Raw genomic sequence first — 20506 nt, 5'->3', positions numbered from 1 at the left:
GCGGCCTGGGCGAGGAAGCCGGCCCGGGGCAGGGCTCAGGGCGACATTCAGGTGAGGGGCTGTCCCCCACCGGCAGTGAGTCCCAGCGCAAGTCACCTGGACATCTCCGGTGCACGACAGGGGAAATCATATTCGTGTGGTCCTGTTGATTAACAAGCACAGGACGCACGCAGGGAAGGTCACGCCATCGACCTCCCAGCACGAGGCGGCGGATCCCCGCCCTCCCTTTCCCCTCCGTGCGCGCGCCCCGGGCAGGGCGGGGCCGGAAACTCGGGCACGGATTGGCCGGGAGAAAGCTGCGCCAACCTGTTTGAAAGGCCCAATCAGCGCCCTGCCTTTCAGAGACAGCCAATGGAAAACCAGAGAGGCGGGCCGGAAGGGCGGGAGTCGCTATTTGAACCGCGGCGCGGGGAGCGGTCCCCTGTTCGGCTTCCCGCCGGAGTAGGCATTTGGCTGTTCGCGCGCCATGGAGGGCGAGGTCCTGGAAGAGGACACGCTGCTGCGGAAGCTCAGGGACAGCCGCCGCCGCTTCCAGAGGCGCATGCAGCAGCTGATAGAGAAGGTGCGGCTCCCCCCGCTGGAGGGGAGGGGGAACGGGACGGAAGGGGAAGGAGGAGGGGCGGGAGGAGGAGGCAGGGTTGGGGACTGGGGGGCAGAGACGGGGGTTCGGGACCCCCGAGACTAGCAGCCTCGCTCTGTCGCCTTCTCAGCCCGGGTCAGGGGTTCCTCTCGGCCCTCCGATATGACGGGATGCCCCTTCCTCTCCCGCAGTACAACCAGCCCTTCGAGGACGCCCCGGTGGTGCAGATGTCCACGCTGACCTACGAGACGCCCCAGGGTACGAGTCAGCCCCCCTTTCTGAATATTTACGGTTAAGAGTGTAACTAGAATAGTGTCCTACTAGGGTTTGAAATGCTGTCCCTGCTCTCTTGAAAATAAACCTTTTTCACCTAGTAGGTACTAAACCGTCACTAGTTCCCTCGAACCTATAGATTACTTAAATTACTTATTTCCAAAAGAATTACTTATTAAGACAGAATTCTGATGACACATAGATGCATCCTCATTAAAAATGTCCCCGCCTGGGTTGGCATCCCCGCTGGCTGTTTAATAGCCAAGTCAGCTTGGGCCCATTGCTTTAGCCAGGCTGTGACTCAGTTTCTTCACCTGTAAAATGGAAAGATGATGACAATAATATTTACTTGGCGTGGAGATTGTGACAGTTACAGAAGATGAAGCTCTTGAAACAGCGCCTGGCACTAGTAAACACTCGTATTGACTGTTATTTGACCTGTTTGACTTGAGGTTCTGAGTACTTTGGAATTTGACCTGAATCTCAGGAGAAGGACCCATTCTGTTTAATGGTTGATGCTGCAAACTGACTTAAATCTCATGGATTCTCTTTGGTAAATAGCTGGAGAAAGTTTGCACTGAGTGAGGTCACTGCCTGCCGTGCAGCCTCATTCCAACTCAGTATTTCCTACTAATGAAAGTGACTCTCAGACCCAGTTCTGCTGTGCACCGGACAGACAGGTACAAAACAGTTCGTAATTAAATGAAATCCTAGCTCTGCTTTTTCAGCTGGCCTAGCCATACCCTGGGTGAAAAATATATTCAGGCAGAAGCTAAGGTATTCCAGTAGTGGGTTTCTGTTACTCTGGCCTCTGTCAGGCGGTGAGAAGTCTAACCCGAAAGCAGGACTCAGGAGCGTGTAGAAATCATTCCTAAGGGTGCTGTCAACGGGCTTCACAGCGTCCTCATGGCCTCTTCATGCAAGGATGGGCAGCGTCTGGAATGTTCTGGTCAATTCACATACCTTGAACACCACTAATTTCACCAGTGAAAACTCATTTCAGACTCCAGTTTGATGAGAACAGTAGTCGAAGCATCAGACACTTGAGCATGTGGAAGACCTCCTGGAGAGCTTGTTGAAACAGATTCCTGGGGCCACCGACAGCAATGCTGCATGTGGATTCAGTGGGTCTGTGTTCTAACAAATTTCTAGCTGATGGGAGCTCAGCTCCCTAGACCTGTGGCTTCCCCTGGAGACGCAGTCAGTTAGGGAGTGGCCTTTTTGATTAAATGCTAGCCGACCACTCTTACAGGGTGGATTCCTGCAATTTAAGGCAAAACCGTAGGGGGTAGATAGGAACTAACAACCACACTGATTATGGTGAAGACAGCAGGTGAGTAATAGTCATTCACATGTTGACAGCTAAGCATGTGCCTAATGCTTCTAAGAGTCTCAGGTTTCTCAACACCCTGCGAGGTGGGCACTGTTAGAATCAATCAGTGTTTGTTTCATAGCAGAGGATACAGCAGAGAGAAGTTAAGGAACTTGCCTGTGTCACTTAGCCAAAGTGGCAAAGCTTTGGTTTGACTCCAGGCGCCTCTGTTCTTGAAAGGCCACACGGCTCAGTGGTCAGGACCCCAGAGAGTCACTCCCCTGGGTTCACAGCCTGGCCTCACCACATGGGCAAGTGGCCTGTGTTGGTTATTTCACCTCTCCTTGCCTCTGTCTCCATCTGTATGGCGAACCTGATGGGTATCTATCCAAAAGGAATTAGGAGTACCATACAAGTTATATGTCGGTGAGTTGTAAATGAGGTGTACTTGGAAAGGATTTAGACTGGAGCCTGGAAGAGTAGAGCACCGTGTAATTATTGCTGCTGTTACCATCATCAACAACCATCCCAAGCCTCCCAACCCAATGATCCCTTCTTTATTAATTTGAATTTACCTGGGAGCCAACAGAGGTTTAGGGCAAGATTGAGTATGTTGCCCAGATTCTGCTAGCTAGTAAGTGCAGGACTCCCAAACTCAGTGTTTACCCCCTGTGCCGAGGGCTTGCTCTGTAACGCGTACAATTGTCCTGAGAAAGCACTTGCACGGTACATGGGGTAGAGAGGTTGCCCTTGAAAAGTGATCTCTCTCTCTGTAGTATATGGATTACTCTCAGTATATGTATTTTGAGGACACTACTTGGCATACATATGTTCGTTTCCATTTAATTTGTGGCTTCATGCTGGATTCAATGAGCTGCTTGCTGCCTACTAGGTAGGAGAAATTTTTGTTAATGACAGATTTTTGTCTCGTGTTGATTTTGGAAAAACCTTCAACCTCACAAAGATGAGAAACAACAGAATATCAGGAATATGGCCTGGTTATGTCCTGGTCATATTAGACCTTTCTGTTGTCTGTCACTTTGGTTTTCTTTGTATTCAGATTGAACAGAAACTCAGTGTTCATGATTCCTTAAGTAGTCATTTTTATTTCTTTTCTTAAGGATTGCGAATTTGGGGAGGAAGATTAATAAAGGAAAGAAATACAGGACAAATCCAGGTATTCAATGTCAAATTTTATTGCCACCATGCCTTGCCGTGGAGGAAGGTTGATGTGAATAAAGGTGGAGATGAGCTGGAACTGCGCCCAGGGGCCACCGCAGGGTGCTGTTCCACGGTTTTCTCACCCTAACTGCCCTATTTTCTTGTGTGTGAGGATTTACGGAGACGCATGTCTTCTGTTGCTTGTCAAGTGCAGGTAGGAGCCTGTGATGCTTGTGCCCCTTGCATCCCCCTGTGTTTCCCCTGCCATGGACCAGGGGCTCTGACGACTGGAGGCCTCCTGTGAGGTGGAGCCAGCTGGATTAGACCTCCCCCGTCCCCAGCTTCAGCCACAGCTACCAGCTTGCTTTGCAGGGTCCTTACAGGGAAGACCAAATCCAGGTCCTTCCAGGAAGCAAAAAGGCATCTTTCCCTCTTCTGAAAGGAGCAAGAGATTGAGGAGAGGGTGCCCTGTGTCGTTCACTACCTTTTTTTTTTTTTTTTTTTTTTTTTTTTTTTTTTTTTTTGTGGTACGCGGGCCTCTCACTGTTGTGGCCTCTCCCGTTGCGGAGCACAGGCTCCGGACGCGCAGGCTCAGCGGCCATGGCTCACGGGCCCAGCCGCTCCGCGGCATGTGGGATCCTCCCAGACCAGGTCACGAACCCGTGTCCTCTGCATCGGCAGGCGGATTCTCAACCACTGCACCACCAGGGAAGCCCCGTTCACTACCTTTTAAAACCCAGGTGTGTTTTTCCCGAGTTTATCCATGGACACAGCAGCTATGTGATCTGTTGCCTTCATGGGAGGGGCCTTCCTACTGTGAGACCCAGGGTGTCTTGTTTTGTGGCAGTGCCTTTTGTAAGGATGTCTGGTATCCTCTTAATCACCACTTCTCACCATGTGGTGCTTCCTCGTGGCCAGTTGGGGAGCCGGTGCCCAAGAATGAAAACATCAGCATTAGGGTTACATAGCAATTAACAGCAAATCTGAAATCAAATTTCCTCCTGACTGGTTATTTTAACACATAATACATTTAGTCATAGAAATGTTAGAAATAAATATAACTGCTGAAAATTAACTGGACTCACATATGCAGAGATAAGAGATAGTCACTAATAATAATAATATTTTAGTATACTGTGATTCCTGTGTATGTATTTATAAATACACATTTCTTTATCCCCTTTTTTCTTTTACATACACTTTTTTTAACCCTCTTTTTTCCACTTAATACATATTGTGAAAACTCCTCTTTGTCATCTGTTGTATAATTCAATCTCCTTTTTTAAAAAATCCTGCTCTCTTATTGATAGTCAGTCATTTAGCTATTTTCACTTTCCTTTATTATAAGTCAGGATCAGTACTCTTTTCCTGCAAAAGTCTAGATCAGGGGTCCCCAATCCCTGGGTCCATGGCCTGTTAGGAACCAGGCCGCACAGCAGGAGGTGAGCAGCTAGCGAAGCTTCATCTGTATTTACAGCCACCCTCCATCGCTCGCATTACCACCTGAGCTCCGCCTCCTGTCAGATCAACAGCAGCATTAGGTTCTCATAGGAGCTCGAACCCTACTGTGAACCGCACGTGTGAGGGAGGTCGGTTGGGTGCTCCTAGAGAGAATCTAGTGCCTGGTGATCTGAGGTGGAGCTGAGGCAGTGATGCTGGCGCTGGCGAGTGGCTGCAAATCCAGATGATCGTTAGCAGAGAGGTTTGATGGCACAGAGACCATCATCAATCAGTTGCTTGCAGACTCATATCAAAACCCTATCAGTGAGTGAGAAGTGACAATTAAGCTGCATCTTACGGAGTAGACTGGACATAAGCAACACACTTCGAGTGTCACTGCCTCCCATCACCCCCAGATGGGACCATCTAGTTGCAGGAAAACAAGCTCAGGGCTCCCACTGATTCTGCATTATGGTGAGTTGTATGGTTATTTCATTGTATATCGCAATGTCGTAATAGAAATAAAGTGCACGATAAATGTAATGCACTTGAATCATCCCAAACCATCCCCGCACCCCCACCCCCCAACCCTCCCGCCCCGGTCCTCGGAAAAATTGTCTTCCACAAAACCGGTCCCTGGTGCCAAAAAGGTTGGGGACCGCCGGTCTAGACGATAAATATTTTAGGCTTTGCTGCCCGTGTGGTCTCTGCTGCAGCCACTCAGCTCTGCTTTGTAAGGGGAAAGCAGCCAAGGACAATAGGTGAACAGACAGGTACAGCTATGTTCCAATAAAACTTTATTTGTAAGGCCCCTGTTATATACAGAGACAGAGAACCGTTCTTATCTCTTCCCAGTGCTGTCACCCCTGTTCAGTAAATGCCAAGAAGTGGGATCATTGTGTCAAAGGATACGCATTCTTTAAATTACACATAATAACGGTACCCACTGATGAGCCAGTGCTTGAATGGTCTTGGTGGCAAAGTGTTCTCATCTGCACATTTATTTAATGATTTTACTTAAAATCAGGAGGAGCCCTCCCTGGCATCTACGGAATTTTAAGCCCCTTTCCTGGGATTAGAAAACCGGGCTCGGTCTGTGATGACAACTCAGAGGTCTACAGCCTCACGCAAGTCACCACCTGCTGCCCTCCCCGGAGCTGTGGAGGCAGGAGGCCCCGTGGGCTGTGCGTTTGTCCTATCACATGGCCTGGGTTCTGTTTCTGACCCCAGAGCTGCCTGTAGTTAGACGCTGGTTCCGATTGGCTGCTTCCCCATGATTCTCAGGCCAAGTTCTGTGACGCCTCCGGACACTCTGCCCCATCCCAGCTCACCCAAGGCAAAGGTGGTGACATCCCCCGGGCAGGATTCACGGACACCTAGGAGATGATGCCTGGGCGCTGCCCCGAAAGGGACAGGCCTCACCACGTTCTCACTCCTGTTCTTGCAAGGCTGGGGTGGTCCTAAAAATATTTTAACTGATGTGGCATCTGGAATTCTCCAATTTCCCTAATGAGAGCCCATCCATGGCACTCATTATGGTTGTTAGAGAGGCCAGTTGTGCAGATGAGGCTCTGGAGAGGGAAGCACGGCCTCCTCGGGGGCGGCCCACTGACTGCCCTGCAGGCTGAGTCCTGGTCAGGACAACTGACCGCTCCGTGGCCAGAGCTCGGGCTGAAAGTGGCTCCGCATGCCGGGGTCCCACCACATGCTGAGGCTTTTAAAGGAATTGTCGGTCTCATGACATGGAGATAAACTCACTGTTAAGATTTAAAAGTCACAGAAAGTCCCCTAGGGGCCTCTTGAATTTCCGGATTCCACCTGAGGATCTGGTGACAGTTGTATCCTGTTTCATCTTGACCTTGGCCCTGTGCTTGCCTCCAGGCCAGGGCGTGCTGGGCCTGTCCACTCGAGCCCCTGTTTCCCACTTTCCCTGCTCCATCACTTATCATCCAAGTGGTTTCTGAGGCAGCAGCCCTTGGCACGGCCAGAGGAAGAAAGCACTGTTCTTTTTCCGAGGGAGAACTTGTCTAGCTGCTAGGAGTTTCGAGGCCTTTTGTACCGTAATTTTCTAGAAGAGAAGCCCCAGGAAATTTCCTGTTCTCTCATACGCTAAAGGAAGAGGAAGGATTGTCAGTGTGTCACTTAACAGTGGCTTTGAAATGTGTTATGACCTAATCAAGCGTGTCTTATCGACTTCAAGGACTCCCCGGTGAAGACGGACGACAGGACAGATGGACCCGTGCAAGTCCCAGCTGGAGGTCACGAGCTTCCCTTGCCCTGCACACAAGCTGAGGGTGAGTGTCCTGGCACTAGAAAGCCAGGTCCGGAGGGACGTGGGTTTTTTGTCAGAACATTTCAAGTCTAGATCCCTCAGTCTGACTTTTTCCAAGGTGTATTTTCAAAACTAAAACATTTGAAAGTGCCCTGTTACTTCTTTCTAAGCTCTTCTAAGGAGCTGTCTCGCTCACAGTTACATTGTGGTACCTGACACATAAACGGTACTCGAATATTCTAGAATAATAAAGCCCTCACCCCCACCCACCCATTTTGTTTTGTTTTGACCTTTTGCCAAAAAAAAAAATGATTAATCTCAAGAATTTATTAACAGTAAGACTTTGATGTGCCCTTGCAGGCTGGTGTCATGGACCACTAACTCCTAGGCGCCCTGCAGGCATCCTTTCTCCTGCTTCCTGTTCCTGTGGGGACTCCTTTCCCTTCCTCAGGCTAGCCGTGATGCTCTGAGCCCCGGGCCCAGTCTGTTTTCTCAGAAATCCACCCATCATCTTTCTTTCTTTCTGTCCCAGCCTCTCTCTCCCTCTACCCTGGGTACATCCCGTCAGATCTCACCTTGAACACACAGCACAGGATTCAGATCTCCCGTCTCGGGCCCCTTTCTAGCTGCCTCCCCGTGTTCACCTTCCCTTCACAGCCTAGCCTGTAACCGTGGCCCGTTTCACCGCCTCTGGTGTTCTTGCCCCCGTGCACACCTCACTTGGTCCCCTTCTGGCTTCTGGCTCCGGCTCAAAAGCACACCCTGTGGTGAGGCTCCCAGCAGCCCCGTGGCTGAATCCGGTTGGCATTTGATTTTCATCCTGTTGTCCTCTCAGTAGCATGCAAAGCTTCTGGAAAGTCTGGCCGTGGCCTCAGTGCCCCTGACCCTCCGGGCTTTCTCCCTCCTCTCAGCCCCTCTATTGATTTGCCCCCCACCTTTGCTGGTACCCGTTCCCGAGAGTTGGATATCTTTGTCCCTCACTCCAGTGGAATCCCCTGCCGAGAACCCCCTCTGGGTGTGTTTATGGCCAGCGGCCTCTCGCCTTGAACTCTTTGTCTGCACTCTGCATATCTCAGCTCAAAAAGCCAACCCACCAGACCCTGTCCTCAGGACGAGGCCACCACCGTCTTCCCTGTAGAATGAGCCAGAAACCCAGCATCCTCTTGGCCTCAGCCCCTCCCTCCTCCTCATAGCTGTTCCTCACGGGACCGACAGCGCCGTCCCGTGCCTTTGCCACCGCCGTCTCTCTTGCCCTCTGCCCCACGCCTCCACCGAGCCAGCTCCTGTCTCCACCCCGCCGACACCTTTGAACGTGCGAATCTGGTCACGCGGCTTCTCTGTTCAAAGCACTGCAATGGCTGCCCATTCCTCCGAGAGAGAAAAGAATCCAGACCACGGCTGCCTGACTTGCCCACTGTCTTTTCACTGCCCCCTGGAAGCCCCCTGGTCCCCAGATTGGAGCAGACTCCCACTTTTACCTGTGTTCTCCACACCTGGCTCTTCCCCTGGTGGCAGCTAAACAGCTGAGTAATTGCAGACTTTGTAATTGTGCTTCAACACCCACGTCCCGTGGGACTGGCCTGTCTGCAGCCTTTGTCCGCCCTGCCCAGACCCTTGCCCGCACTGGGCAGTCAGAAATATGGGTTGAGTCCTAAAGGGGAAACCGGTGGGTGGTCTTTCAGATCAGAACTAGAAAGAACCTGATGGAGATGTTTACTCATGGCTGTTACTTGTTTACCGGTATCAATCCAAATTTTAACTCCATAAAGCCTCGTGTCTGTGAATTTCCTGTACTGCTTGAAATCAGTAGAAATTGTTCTTCTTGAGCTGAACTGTCCAGTGTGGTAACCACTAGTCACCTGTGACTATTCAAATTCATTGAAAATTAAGTGACGTTTAAAATTCAGTTCCCTAGCCTCCCTACCCACACTCCACGTGTTTAGCAGCCACATGTGGCTAGTGGCTGACATCCCGGACAGCAGCTGGGGGGGACCTTCCACCGTCACAGAAGGTTCTACTGGACAGTGCCAGCCTAGAGGGACTCAGCTTCCAGGATCAGAGGCCATGGAAAGAGCCAGAGGTGATACGAAAGTTGCTTTCCCGCGTCTCCCCGACTCTGGGCGTGTTCCTGTTCCGATGGTTTCTCTGCATGGCGACAGATGTAGCCATGTCCCTATTAAAGGGAGCCACTTGAAGCAACGGGAGTTTTCACTGTAAGGTGTACGCAAGCAATGCAAAAACTATCCTCGAGAGAAAAATGCAAGCTTTCTTTAAAAGTTCTGATGGAAATTTCCTTTGCTTTTAGATTCGATAAGCAGTGATACTGATACAACCTTATTCCAGGAAGATGTGGTTGCTGGTAATTTGATGGTAAGACCTGTCTTTTGTAATGAAGGGACAGAGTTGAGGCTTGGGGACAAGTACACATTCTCATGAGCTGCGTCTTCCTGTAAGTCCCCTTCTGAGGCTTGCTCTTTGCTGACATCACCCCTCAAGTCTGTGTCGCCACCTTCAGACCCCCTAAGGCAGCAAGTCAGCCCTTCTCGGTTCAGCACGTACTGCCCCAGTTCAAGCCTGATTTACTGAACGTACGTAAATGTTGGGTGATGTTCCCTCTGCAGACAGAACAGTCCTCGTGTGCCCTGCGCCTTGACCGACCTCACAGTGTAGAAAGTTGGGTTCTGAGTCGGTCTTTCCCCATAGAGAGACGGTATCATAAGGGAGGTGCTCTGGGGAGCGTTTCCAGGTCAGCCCTCGGGATGGACGAGAACACACAGCACAGAATCCACCCGAGCCTCTGATCTGACCCCTGGGTCAGATGCCAGAATAGCTGGCATGTGGTTTTCCTCTAAAAGCACTACTTTTGCACAGAGGTTTGCCCACACACCCGTGTGTGACTTGCAGTGTCTATCTAGAATTAGGTAGTGGCCCTGGGGGAGGAAAGGGGTGCGTTGTGAGGTATTGTGTCGGGGTGGCAGGGGAGGGGAGCAGGCGGCCCTGACAGTAAAGGGCCGAGGTGTCGGCCGTTCCCCGCTGTGTTCCTGTGACCCCCCCCCCAGTCTGCAGACCCAGGCCCTGACTAAGCCCCACCGGGGTGCGCAGTGGAGGCTGCGGCCCCCTATTTCCAATGTATGGCAGGTGAGGGAGAGGAGAGGCAAGGGTTCCTGCCTCCTGAGTTGGACACTGAACTTCTTTCCTTATAAACATACCAGCTGGGGTCAATTCCAGTAGTTGGGTCCTAAACTCGCCGAAGAATATTGTTTCTTTTTTTTCTCTTGTTCTAGGAATATTGTCATAAACTTCTCCAAACTGGTGTGTTTTGTCTTTCTATTTTCTTTCGGATTGTTACCACTGGGTCAGTTCCCTAAAGTCGGATTCCAGGGTCAGGTAGATTTTCAGAGGGGGCTGGACCACTTTGTGCTGCTAACAGCAGGAGGTGAAGAAGTGACTTCGAGGAACTTCATTTAAAGACGTGTACACTAACGAGCTTGCCAGTGTGTCCCAGGATCCCAGAGCTCGGCCGTACCCAGCAGCTCTTACAAATACTGACTCGTCTTTGGTGTCAGCCTGCAGTGCCCTGGAGCCCATTGAAAAATGAGCTAAGGAGGAAGTACTTGACGCAAGTGGATACCCTGCTGCAGGACGAAGGGTGTTTGGAGGTAATGTTTCCTAGGGTGTGTCTTCATATAAGTAAACCATGAACTAGAGACACACTGAGGTGTCATCTCGTCTTGTTCACTCGCTACAGAGCCTGCAAAGAGCATTTCAACGGCTGTTTCCAAACCGTTTCGCTCACAGCCTCCCCAGTTCCGTCTCTTCCTGAGTAAACACTCTGGGACCCTCGGGCAGCGGAATCGGCTGCCCGCTGTGCTCTGGGCAGCTCACGGGATCTAGTAGGGCCCCCACCCTCAGGCAGAAGGCTTCTAAGCCGCAGAATTAGGGAAGCTGTAGCGCCCACCTCCCTCCTTCCCTGCCGTGACCGGGGCTGCCACGGGCCGCAGGGCACCTGTTCTGCCTGCTTCGGCCGTGATGGTGGCGAGATTGGGGGCTGCGGTGGACCCCGTGGGAGGTGGGCAGCTCACCAGCCCCTCTCCCAGGCTTGGTGCCCTCCACCTTCCACGGCAGCCAGTTTCCTGGAGCTTTGCCTGAAGGAGAGCAAAAGACTAAAGGTGGAGTTCACGCAAGGATGCCAACTCTTTAGTTTTCCAAGTTCTGTCAGTCTCATCTCCTAAAACAAAGGACATTTTAATACCAAATGACTAGGAAGTATGTGTTCTGGAATAAACAATTCATCTCAGAGGCAGCCAACTTAACAGGAGCATGGATATTTTCTTACACGCTGCTGCTGACAGAAGCCTGTATCTGAACGAGCGGATGTACGGGAAATGCCTTTTTCCTTTGTCTGGAAGCAGCAAGCATGGCCTTTTGGTGACCCTGCTGGTCGGGGAAGGAGGCCAGGGCCGGGACCAGCTCCGTTGTCCCAGCGACAGGTTCTCCTTCCCTCCATCTACCTGGACCGGCTGTCCTTGCTGTCAGAGGATAATGGTGGAGGAGGAAAAGCCGCCAGGCCTCCCGAGAGAGATTCTGGCCGACGTGGGGCGGTGGTGGCCCTTGGGGGGCAGGGGGCGGTACCTGGAGGCCGTGGAGGCAGAACTCCTGGATCTTGCTAAGACATCTCTTCCCACCACTGCTGGAGGCCCCGCCGGCCGCTGTCTGTCGTCCTGGTCGCGTGTGTCACCACTGCAGCCGCAAATGGATGCACCGTCTGTGGTTGGGAGAGCAGTTGGGGCGGGAAGCCCGAGCCGACCCCTGACAACTCCTTTGTTAAAGTCATCTGCTTTGATTTCAGTGTGCCGGTTACGGAGAGGGAAAGGACACCCGTGTGACCCTGGTCCCTTCGTTGGCCTCGCCCGCCGGGCCTGCCCGAGGTGAGTGTGACATAGAAACTTTGCACGGACCGTTCACTTGCGGTAGAGCCACGGCGCCCTGAGCCGGGCATGTTTCATCACCATGAACTGTGAGAGACACGTGCACGTCCTAGGTACATTATTACGTGTTAAGAAACAAAGTGCGGGCTTCCCTGGTGGCGCAGTGGTTGAGAGTCCGCCTGCCGATGCAGGAGACACGGGTTCGTGCCCCGGTCCGGGAAGATCCCACGTGCCGCGGAGCGGCTGGGCCCGTGAGCCGTGGCCGCTGAGCCTGCGCGTCCGGAGCCTGTGCTCCGCAATGGGAGAGGCCACAACAGTGAGAGGCCCGCGTACCGCAAAAAAAAAAAAAAAAAGAAAAGAAACAAAGTGCTCTTTCCTTCCGGGACTTGCATGCTAATGGCTAATTAGCTCTTTATCCCAGCTTAGCGTTTTGAACATTTTTGAATCTCCCGAAATGTAGGACTCGTACAATAAACATCCTTTACCTACACTGAGCAATTCACATTTTGTCGCGTTTGCTCTATCACTCCCGACATACACGCACGTACCCGTGTGTCTATGTATTTGCGTTCATGTATATACCGTCCCTGAATGCTTCAGTGTCTCCGAAGAACAGGCCGAGTCCCCTCAGAACCACATTAAACTTGGCACCCGTTGAAATGTCACCGTGACCCAATACGGTTTTACCCAGTCGTGCCGTTGTTTTCCTTTGCAGCGTTTTTTGTTCGTTTGACCAGCTCAGGACCCACTGGGGCACCACCTGTCATGCTGACTGTCTCCTTCAGTCCAGAAGGGGCCCTCGGCCTTGCTGTTGTCATCTTTGCCATCACTTTGCCCTCACTGACTTTCTTGAATAGGCCTGGCCTCCAGCAGATTTGCAGAATGTCCTTCAATTTGGACTTATATGTGGTTAAGTTTATGTTAAACATTTTTGGCAAAAATACTACACAGGTGACGTTCTTGTCCTCTCAGGACGTCCTGTCAGGCCTGTCCCATTGTTGGTGACTTGAGTCTGGTCGCACAGTGAAGGCGGGCCCCACCAGATTTCTCACTGCAGAAGTGCCTTTTATCCTTGGAATCATCTGCAGTTGACCCCTTGAGGTTGCCTGGTAGCCTTTTCCCCAGAACCCTCACACCCCATGGTTTGTAGCATCTCGCCATGACTGTTGCCTGAACTGGGGCCGAGCACACAGGCCTTTTCTGGTTCTGCCTGCCTGCTTTCGTTGGCATTCTTGTATAAAGAAGGCTGAGCTGTCTCCCTTCCATTTCTTTTTTTCCCTTCCTTTATCCTCCCCAACATGCTTTTTCTTTATTTAACTTTTCCAGAATCAGTAAGAACTCATGGACTTTTCTCTTTTTTTTAAATTCACATAAGAATCTATTGTCAGTTGTCATCACCCATTAAGCCTGGAGGAGCCCCTTCCTTTCTGGCTTCTGCGTCGTCCAACCTGTCTCCGTGGGGTTTTGAGCTCTTCGTCCCCCACGCTGATTCCAGAGTTTTCCCCCAGCGCCCGCTGGCTCCTCCTTAACGATGAGGCTCATTTGCCCGGTCGTGCAGCACCCAGTAGCCTCAGAGCCATAGCACCTGGTACCACTGTGCTCAGCAACGTGCTGAGGAAGCTTCCAGATCTCCAAGCAGCATTGCCATCCTCGGATAATACCCCGCTGAGGGGGCACGTTCAGAGTTATGTGGATTCTATTTTCTCTTTTGGTTGTTGTCAGTCTGACATACGGTTAGGGTCATTTTCCTTGTCTGTATTCAGTTGTAGAGTTATCCCCATCTTTGTTGGTTTAATTTTTATTTTTCTAACATGTAAAACATTTAACATGATGCAAAAGTCAAAGCTGTGTGAAGAGGTGTGTTCAGGGGTCTTCTCCCCTCCCCACCCAGCCCTGTAGGCAAACAGGGTCATTATTTTCTGCTTTCTAATTAACCTTTGACAAGGCAACCAATTTCCAAACCATCACGCAGGGAAGGAAGACTCCTTTTAGGAAGGTCAGTGGAGAGTAAATTGTTTTGATAGCTAGAAAGAAATCTCTGAGAAGAGTCTACTCCCAAATATTTGTGAATTTTCCTTTTGCTTTTGTTTTTCATATTGCTTGAAAAGAAATCACAATGTTATGTGATACTCCTGAAACTAACATAATGTTATATGTCAGTTATATCTCAATTAAAAGTAATAATTAAAAAAAAAAAAAAAAACATCTAGCCTTCGGTTCTCTGATCTCTGCGTGTGGTCGGTTTTAAATGGTTAACGTGCCTTTGCCTTGTGTGTGTGTGTGTTTCTCCAGGATACTATGGTGACGTCTCTGAAGAGAGCCCAGGTGGCCCATTTCAGCCAACTTCATTGCCCAGAGAGGGTGATGCTCCGCTCTCTTGCTCAGCAGGCCTGGCCCTGGTGCCGAGGGGTGATGGCATCTCCTTACAGGGAGGGACCGGTGGCAGCAGCTTCTCAAGCAGCCCATGCTCTGAGGCCGAGGACATCTGCAACGCGACACTCAGCGATCTGTACGCGGGCATGCTGCACTCCATGAGCTGCCTGCTGGGTGTGAGGCCCTCCTGCGTCATCTCCACCAAGACGTTCATCCGCCAGCACTGGAGCTCCAAGCGGAGGCACAGGTGTAAGAGCAGAATTAACAGAACGAGCTGCAGAGGAGGCGGGCGCTCTCGGAGGAGCCCCCAGGAGAGGTGTGCACCCAGCTCCGAACCTGCGAAGGACGTGGCAGTGTTCAGAGATCGCAAGAACCTACTCGATGTTTCTGGCCATAAGATGGGTTTAAAACTGGGAAGGGCTTTTGAAGTAAACAAACCCCAGATCCACGCATTCGCTTCACATTGGAAGGAGCTTCCGAGAACGCCTCAGAAGCATTATTCTTCACTGACTTACTTAGACTCCAATGCAGTGTATCATCTTGATCAGGAAAATAGATTCATGACATTAAACTGGTTGATTTCTCCTGTAAAAATAGGTTCTAGACCCAGAGTACCGCCGAGCGAGGGAGGGAATCGTTATAGGGAGATCGAAATCAGATTTGACAAGCTTCATCAGGAATATTGCTCGACTCTTAGGAAGCAGCCCTGCCTGACTTACCTTCCCGGCTCCTTGGCTGTGGATGTGTACAGAGGTGGTCCAGCAAGCCCTGGTAGCCCACAGGGCGTAGAAGCCCACAGGCCGAGTAGCCCTCTCCGCAGAGCAAAAGCTAAGAGGTTGAGTGAGGCTTTTGAAAGCCTGGGCAAAAGATCTATCAGGGAGGGTAGCTGCCCACCAAAGAGTGACTCCTTCCCCTCCCCTTCAAAGACCAACTCCACGTGCAGCCCGGGCCACTCGGAGCAGGCCTCTGAGCTTGCTTGTCAAGGAAATGATCTGGGAGGACTTAGGAAGTCAGTATCGCTCAACAAAGCCATTTCAGTACCCAGGGTACAACCTCCGGTCTATGCCAGGGATCGTTACGATGACATTAAAGAAAAATTTGACAAGCTTCATCAAAAGTATTGCCAGAAATCGCTTCAGCAGACGCAGGTGCCTTCGTGTACCAGAGCATCTCCAGATAAAGCAAGTGTGGGAGTTCGGTATCAAAAAGAAGACTTCTTAGGAAAATTCGATCCAGACTCTGGCTCCCAGGGCCCCCGAAACTTGTCATCATCACCCCAGCAGAGCATTAAAAGTCCCCTCGGCGCAAACACAATTGGGGCCCCTTCGTCTACAGGCTTTGCTCTCGATGCTGGCTGGGGCCATCAAGTCCCCACAAAACGACGCCGATTATCAGACCCTCAGGTGTGCAGACGGTGGGCTGGACCCTGGGATTTCTCACCTGTGGACAGAGCCATCCCGAGGCCTGGGGAAGAGGCTGGCTCTTTACAGCCCACCTGGGAAGAGAAGAAGGTGCGTTTCTGTTTGTCGAATGTGGGTGTTTTGCAACAGGATTCTTAGGTGTTAATTTTCCGAACTTCCTCCCAAATTCTTTTCCTTCCTCTGAAATCAGCATTTTTACATATTTTCTATTGGAATGCATTTAGGGGATGTTTCTAAAAAGCTTCCCTCAAGACACTATCCCATCCTTGTCAAACTGTCACTTCCAGCCTCTTCACCTCACACTCAGAACGTAGCTGTTGCAGGCAAAACTGATCTAGAATTGACGCCTCTGACCCCTTCTGGATCCCTCCTGGGGACAGCAGGAGTCAGCCCTTGGAGAACCCCCAGCAGCATCCCACACATGTGAGGGGCCGGACCACACACTCCTGCTCGGCCCACGGTCTCCTGTCCTCCCCACTGAAGCCCACCTGCTTCCCAACCTCGGCCACGGTTTAGCTTGTGCAGGTGCCTTAAGCTGAAGCTTTACCCAGCATGCACCATTGTATCCTCTCCAGAGGCAAGCCGTAGTGAGTGGTTAAATTTTCTCACGTGGGTGCAGCTTTCCCAGCATGCATTTCAGCGTGTCGCACGCAGGGATTTGGACGATGGATCCCGAGTCCGTGTCACTTGTCCACTGGCTGATGGGATCTGACTGAGTTTGGTTTGGCCGGCTCCTTCTGGAACTACAATATAAACATACTTAACCATTTTTCTGTATTTTCTTTTCTTTCTCTACTTACCATTATAAATTTCTTGAGGAAAGGGACCGAATCCTCATGAGCTGTGAACACAAGGAATTTTAAGGGCTAACCTCTGAGTCCCCTCTGTGCTCCAGACCGTGTTAACCCTTTCTCACACCTTCCTTCCTTAATCCCCATGTGAACCCTTTGATTACATAGGTTCTGTCCAATAGGCAGTGCTAGCTCTTCTTCTTATAAGTAAGGAAATGTAGTCTTAACTGCTGAATCCACTCAGGCAGTGCATGGCTGGGCCAGGATTCGAAAGCCCGTGGCCTTAACCACCAGTTTACACTGCCTGCCTGAGGGGTTACCGTTACTTTCTCTTTCTTTACGTTCCTTAGGGTATTTATTAAGTATCATAGCATTCTCTATAATGACTCAAATACTTATATATATTCAATGGAATTGAATACAACAGTTAAGCTTTGGGGGGGGGGACAGGCAATGGGAATTCTAGTGGAATTATACTGAAATCTTTTTTTTTTTTTTTTTTTAGAGGAAAGAACAACACGTCTTTCAGGATGGAAGAGAAAAGTGATTTCGTGTTAGAAAACCTCAAAGCTGAAAATCTATTGCCAAGTTATTCTGAAGTATTCCCTCTCCTCTCTGATTTTTGTGTATTTTTTTAAATTCTCAAGAATATATGACAACTTGCTTGCTTATCTGCCCTTCAAAGCAAATTTCTATGAAATTTGTTCCATTGAGATGACTTTCCGGGTTCTTGGAAATTATTTGAATAAAGTTAACCAATTAAACTTTTTAATGTTATTCTTTATAGGCCGATTTTTCTCATGTTTTCTTTGTTACACTTAGACATGACCAGAGAATCCTCCCTTACATTTCCCATTTCCTTAGAGAAATCGTTTGCTATGAAACCTAAGTTTAAGCCCTGGATACAGTGATCCTGGAAGGAAAATACAGCTGCTTAGTCTTTTAAATTCAGACCCATGGGACTTGGTATCTTCCATAATAGGAGGTAGCAAATTGAACCATCGTACAACTTACCCATAAAAGTAATTCCTAACATTTTAATATTTTTAGATGAAAACATAAACAGTCCTGTGATGGTCCCCAAACACACTTGTAGCCACTCAGCACCCATGACACCTCATGATTTTTATTGGAGCTGTTTATAATAGGATATCACAGTGACTTTTTTTTGTTTGTTTTTTGATTGTTTTAATTTCTATGCCCTTTAATTTTGTCTATATTTTTGATACACATATAACATTTAAATTTTTTAATTCTTGTTTTTGTTTCTTCAGTTGTAGAGACAGTTTCTCATCTAGGTCACCATAAGGTACAGAGGGCTTACTGGCTTGTACTGGAATGGGCCAAGGTAGACACCGGGAACGTAGGGAGCTCTGGCAATTCACTGGTTCTAGCATCTCTGGTGGAATTTCAATGATCTCCAAGTATAAATTCCCCCCTTATAACTTGGCCTCGGACAGTGACTTTTAAATAAAATATTTCAAGTACTCAGAACACAGTGACAAAACCCACGTACCAATATCCTGAGTAAATGGTTAATACATTGCTGCGTGTAATGGACTTTCTAAGTAAAAGTTGAGAGATGAGATTGAGTTGCACACCTTTCTTTCCCACCCTCTGTCCCTAGGTGACCATTCTCCCTGTATCGATGTATGCTTTCCACCCACACCTTTTTTCACTAGGACATTACCTGCGTGTTTTACTCATCTCTGGCTGCCGTAACAAAATACCAAAGACTGGCTACTTGTTTCTGGAGGCTAGAAGACTGAGATCAGGGAGCCAGCACGGTCAGGCTCGGGGAGGACCCACTTCCCGGCCTGCAGACAGCCACCTTCTTGCCGTGTCATGTGGAGAGAGGAGGAGCTCTGGTGTTTCTTAGGAGGGCACTGATCCCGTCATGGGGGCCCCACCCTCATGACCTCATCCAAACCCAATTACCTCCCAAAGGCCCTGTCTCAGCTACCATCACACTGGGGGTTAGGGCTTCCACTTGTGAATCTGGGAGGACACGTTCAGCCCAGAGCCCTATGAACTGGGAGGGCCTGCACTGCCTGGAGCTGAGAGCCTGGCCAAGAGCCTTACACCTTGCAGGAGGCTCATTTTCCCTCAGTACAGGCTGGCAGGGGACTGCTGGCTCAGGCTCAGACCGGATGGGTGTGGCCCTGCAACTAGATCCTCTTAGCCAATTTATAGGGTCTGCCAATAAAGGACCCCATTAACTACACAGACTGGTATGTGTTTTTAACTTTCACATAAATAACTCTGGGCTGTATGCACTGTGCAACTTTGTCTCACCAAGAGGTGTTTGCGTTTGACGGGAGCTGATTGATGAACATGGGTCTTATTGCAGAGTTCCTCAGGTAGCTGGTGTGTCCCACTGTCCCACTGGGTGTTTGCTGCTAAGAATACTCTTCGGCCACCATTCTTGTGCACATGTGCAGATCTACCTGCAGCCCCACCCAGAGGGGACTTGGTCATGTCTTCAACTTCCGTGATGATTGCCGAGTTCCCCTCCCAAATGCCTAATCCTATTTGCACTCCATCCAGCAATAATAAAAGGTCCCATTTCCCCACACTGCTGCCACTAGCCAGCGCCACCGTTGTGGGCGTGAAATGCACAGCATTGCAGTTTGCATGCCCTCCTGGGGGAACTGGCTTTTCAAGCCCTCTCTCATGACACTGCTTTTTAATTTGCTGTATTACTGATTTGGGCATATTCTGTATGCCAATCCAATTCTATGAATCCATCTAGTTTTAGACAAATTGCAAGTAACTTCTTCCATCTGTGACTTATTTAACTTTATGATATTTTATCGTACAGAAGATATATTTTAACATAGAAAAGTTGACGCTTTTTTTTTTGCTGGTTTCTATTACTTTTAAAGGAAAACCTAGGGTAGGTTTAAGACAATACTATGATGTCTTAAGTTCTTGCTTTCTGAGTTTGGGTCTAGAAACCGTCTGGAAATGTTTCACAGGGGCGTTAAGGGAATTGATCAGAGACCTGACTTTACAATTGTATGGCTTCCCCCAGGACCTGTACCGAAGGGCACATCCCTTTCAACCGTGTCAGTGGGACTCAAGTCTTCTGGCAGCAACGATCTTCATCACTTGGCAGGAAATAACTTCGCTGTCTACGGTGCGGGGTGATTTCCAGGACCGCTCAGCTGCACTCTCGCCCGCGGTGCCCAGGGAGGTGACTGCTTTGGGCAGTTGCAGTGAGAATGGTTTGGAAATCCCACCTTCACCTGCTCTGGGGACAACCGGAGACGGTTCTGCGGATGGACTGAGCGTCGTCGGAAGAGTTTCCCTGCTCTCCCCCCGCCACTCCCCCTGCTTGTTTCTTGGGCTTGGAGATAATTCCTCCTTTTTGACCCTCTGCTGGGCTCTGCTCCAGGCCTTGCTGGGTCCCTCCCCATCCTGGGCCAACAGGCCCTGATGTGGAAAGGGTGAGGGTAGAGGGTGTGGTGTCACTTCCTCTCTGAAACCCCCCGGATGACCTCCTGGCTGTGAACACTCCCTGTGCGCTGCACCCGCACCAGCACTGTCCCCACTGGCGGCCACCCTCCCTCACCCTGGTGCATATCAGGGTCACTGGTAGATGCCTCCTGTCCCTTTAAGAGCGGGGTCCCTGGAAGCAGAGTCCAGACAGCAGCTGGGCTCCTCTGGTTACCCCAGCACAGTGCCTGGCCATGGACCCGCCATCCGCGTGGGAGGAACTGAAATGCAGTGAAGACACAAAGGGGGCTCCAGCTCCTCCGGGCTGAGAAGAGCTGCCGGACGTACGTACACACACTGGCGGGGAGCGGGAATGAAGTTCCCCTTTGCTCCGCTGTCTTGGCTCTGGGGCGACGTCACCTTACAGTCAGGAATCTGCTCTCCAAATGGCAAGGGAGGCTTATTTCAGTGGGAGGAAAGAAAGGGACACTGATTATTGAAGAACAGTGCTTTTCTT

The 20506-nt window shown here is 50.2% G+C and overlaps 1 protein-coding gene across 1 annotated transcript; it reads left to right on the top strand.

Moving 5' to 3' along the window:
* Window positions 1–423: 423 nt before the first annotated feature.
* Window positions 424–17318, top strand: HJURP (Holliday junction recognition protein). The gene is made up of 9 exons (XM_059052511.2): window positions 424–562; window positions 772–838; window positions 3287–3342; window positions 6967–7060; window positions 9344–9408; window positions 10605–10697; window positions 11888–11966; window positions 14259–15850; window positions 17057–17318. Exons 1-9 carry the CDS (start codon window positions 467–469, stop codon window positions 17096–17098), a joined length of 2184 nt encoding a protein of 727 aa, XP_058908494.1. The 5' UTR covers window positions 424–466; the 3' UTR covers window positions 17099–17318.
* Window positions 17319–20506: the final 3188 nt, after the last annotated feature.

The sequence above is a fragment of the Kogia breviceps genome, chromosome 2 (genome assembly GCF_026419965.1).
Source record: "Kogia breviceps isolate mKogBre1 chromosome 2, mKogBre1 haplotype 1, whole genome shotgun sequence".
Classification (NCBI taxonomy): Eukaryota; Metazoa; Chordata; class Mammalia; order Artiodactyla; family Physeteridae; genus Kogia; species Kogia breviceps.
This window is presented reverse-complemented; position numbering and strand designations above follow the sequence as displayed.

Excerpts from the sequence above, each read along its gene's own strand:
- HJURP (XM_059052511.2), top strand. The coding sequence starts at position 467 with ATGGAGGGCGAGGTCCTGGAAGAGGACACGCTGCTGCGGAAGCTCAGG. Across the intron at positions 839-3,286 it reads GACCTACGAGACGCCCCAGG|GATTGCGAATTTGGGGAGGA; the intron begins GTACGAGTCAGC and ends TCTTTTCTTAAG. Across the intron at positions 10,698-11,887 it reads AGGACGAAGGGTGTTTGGAG|TGTGCCGGTTACGGAGAGGG; the intron begins GTAATGTTTCCT and ends CTTTGATTTCAG.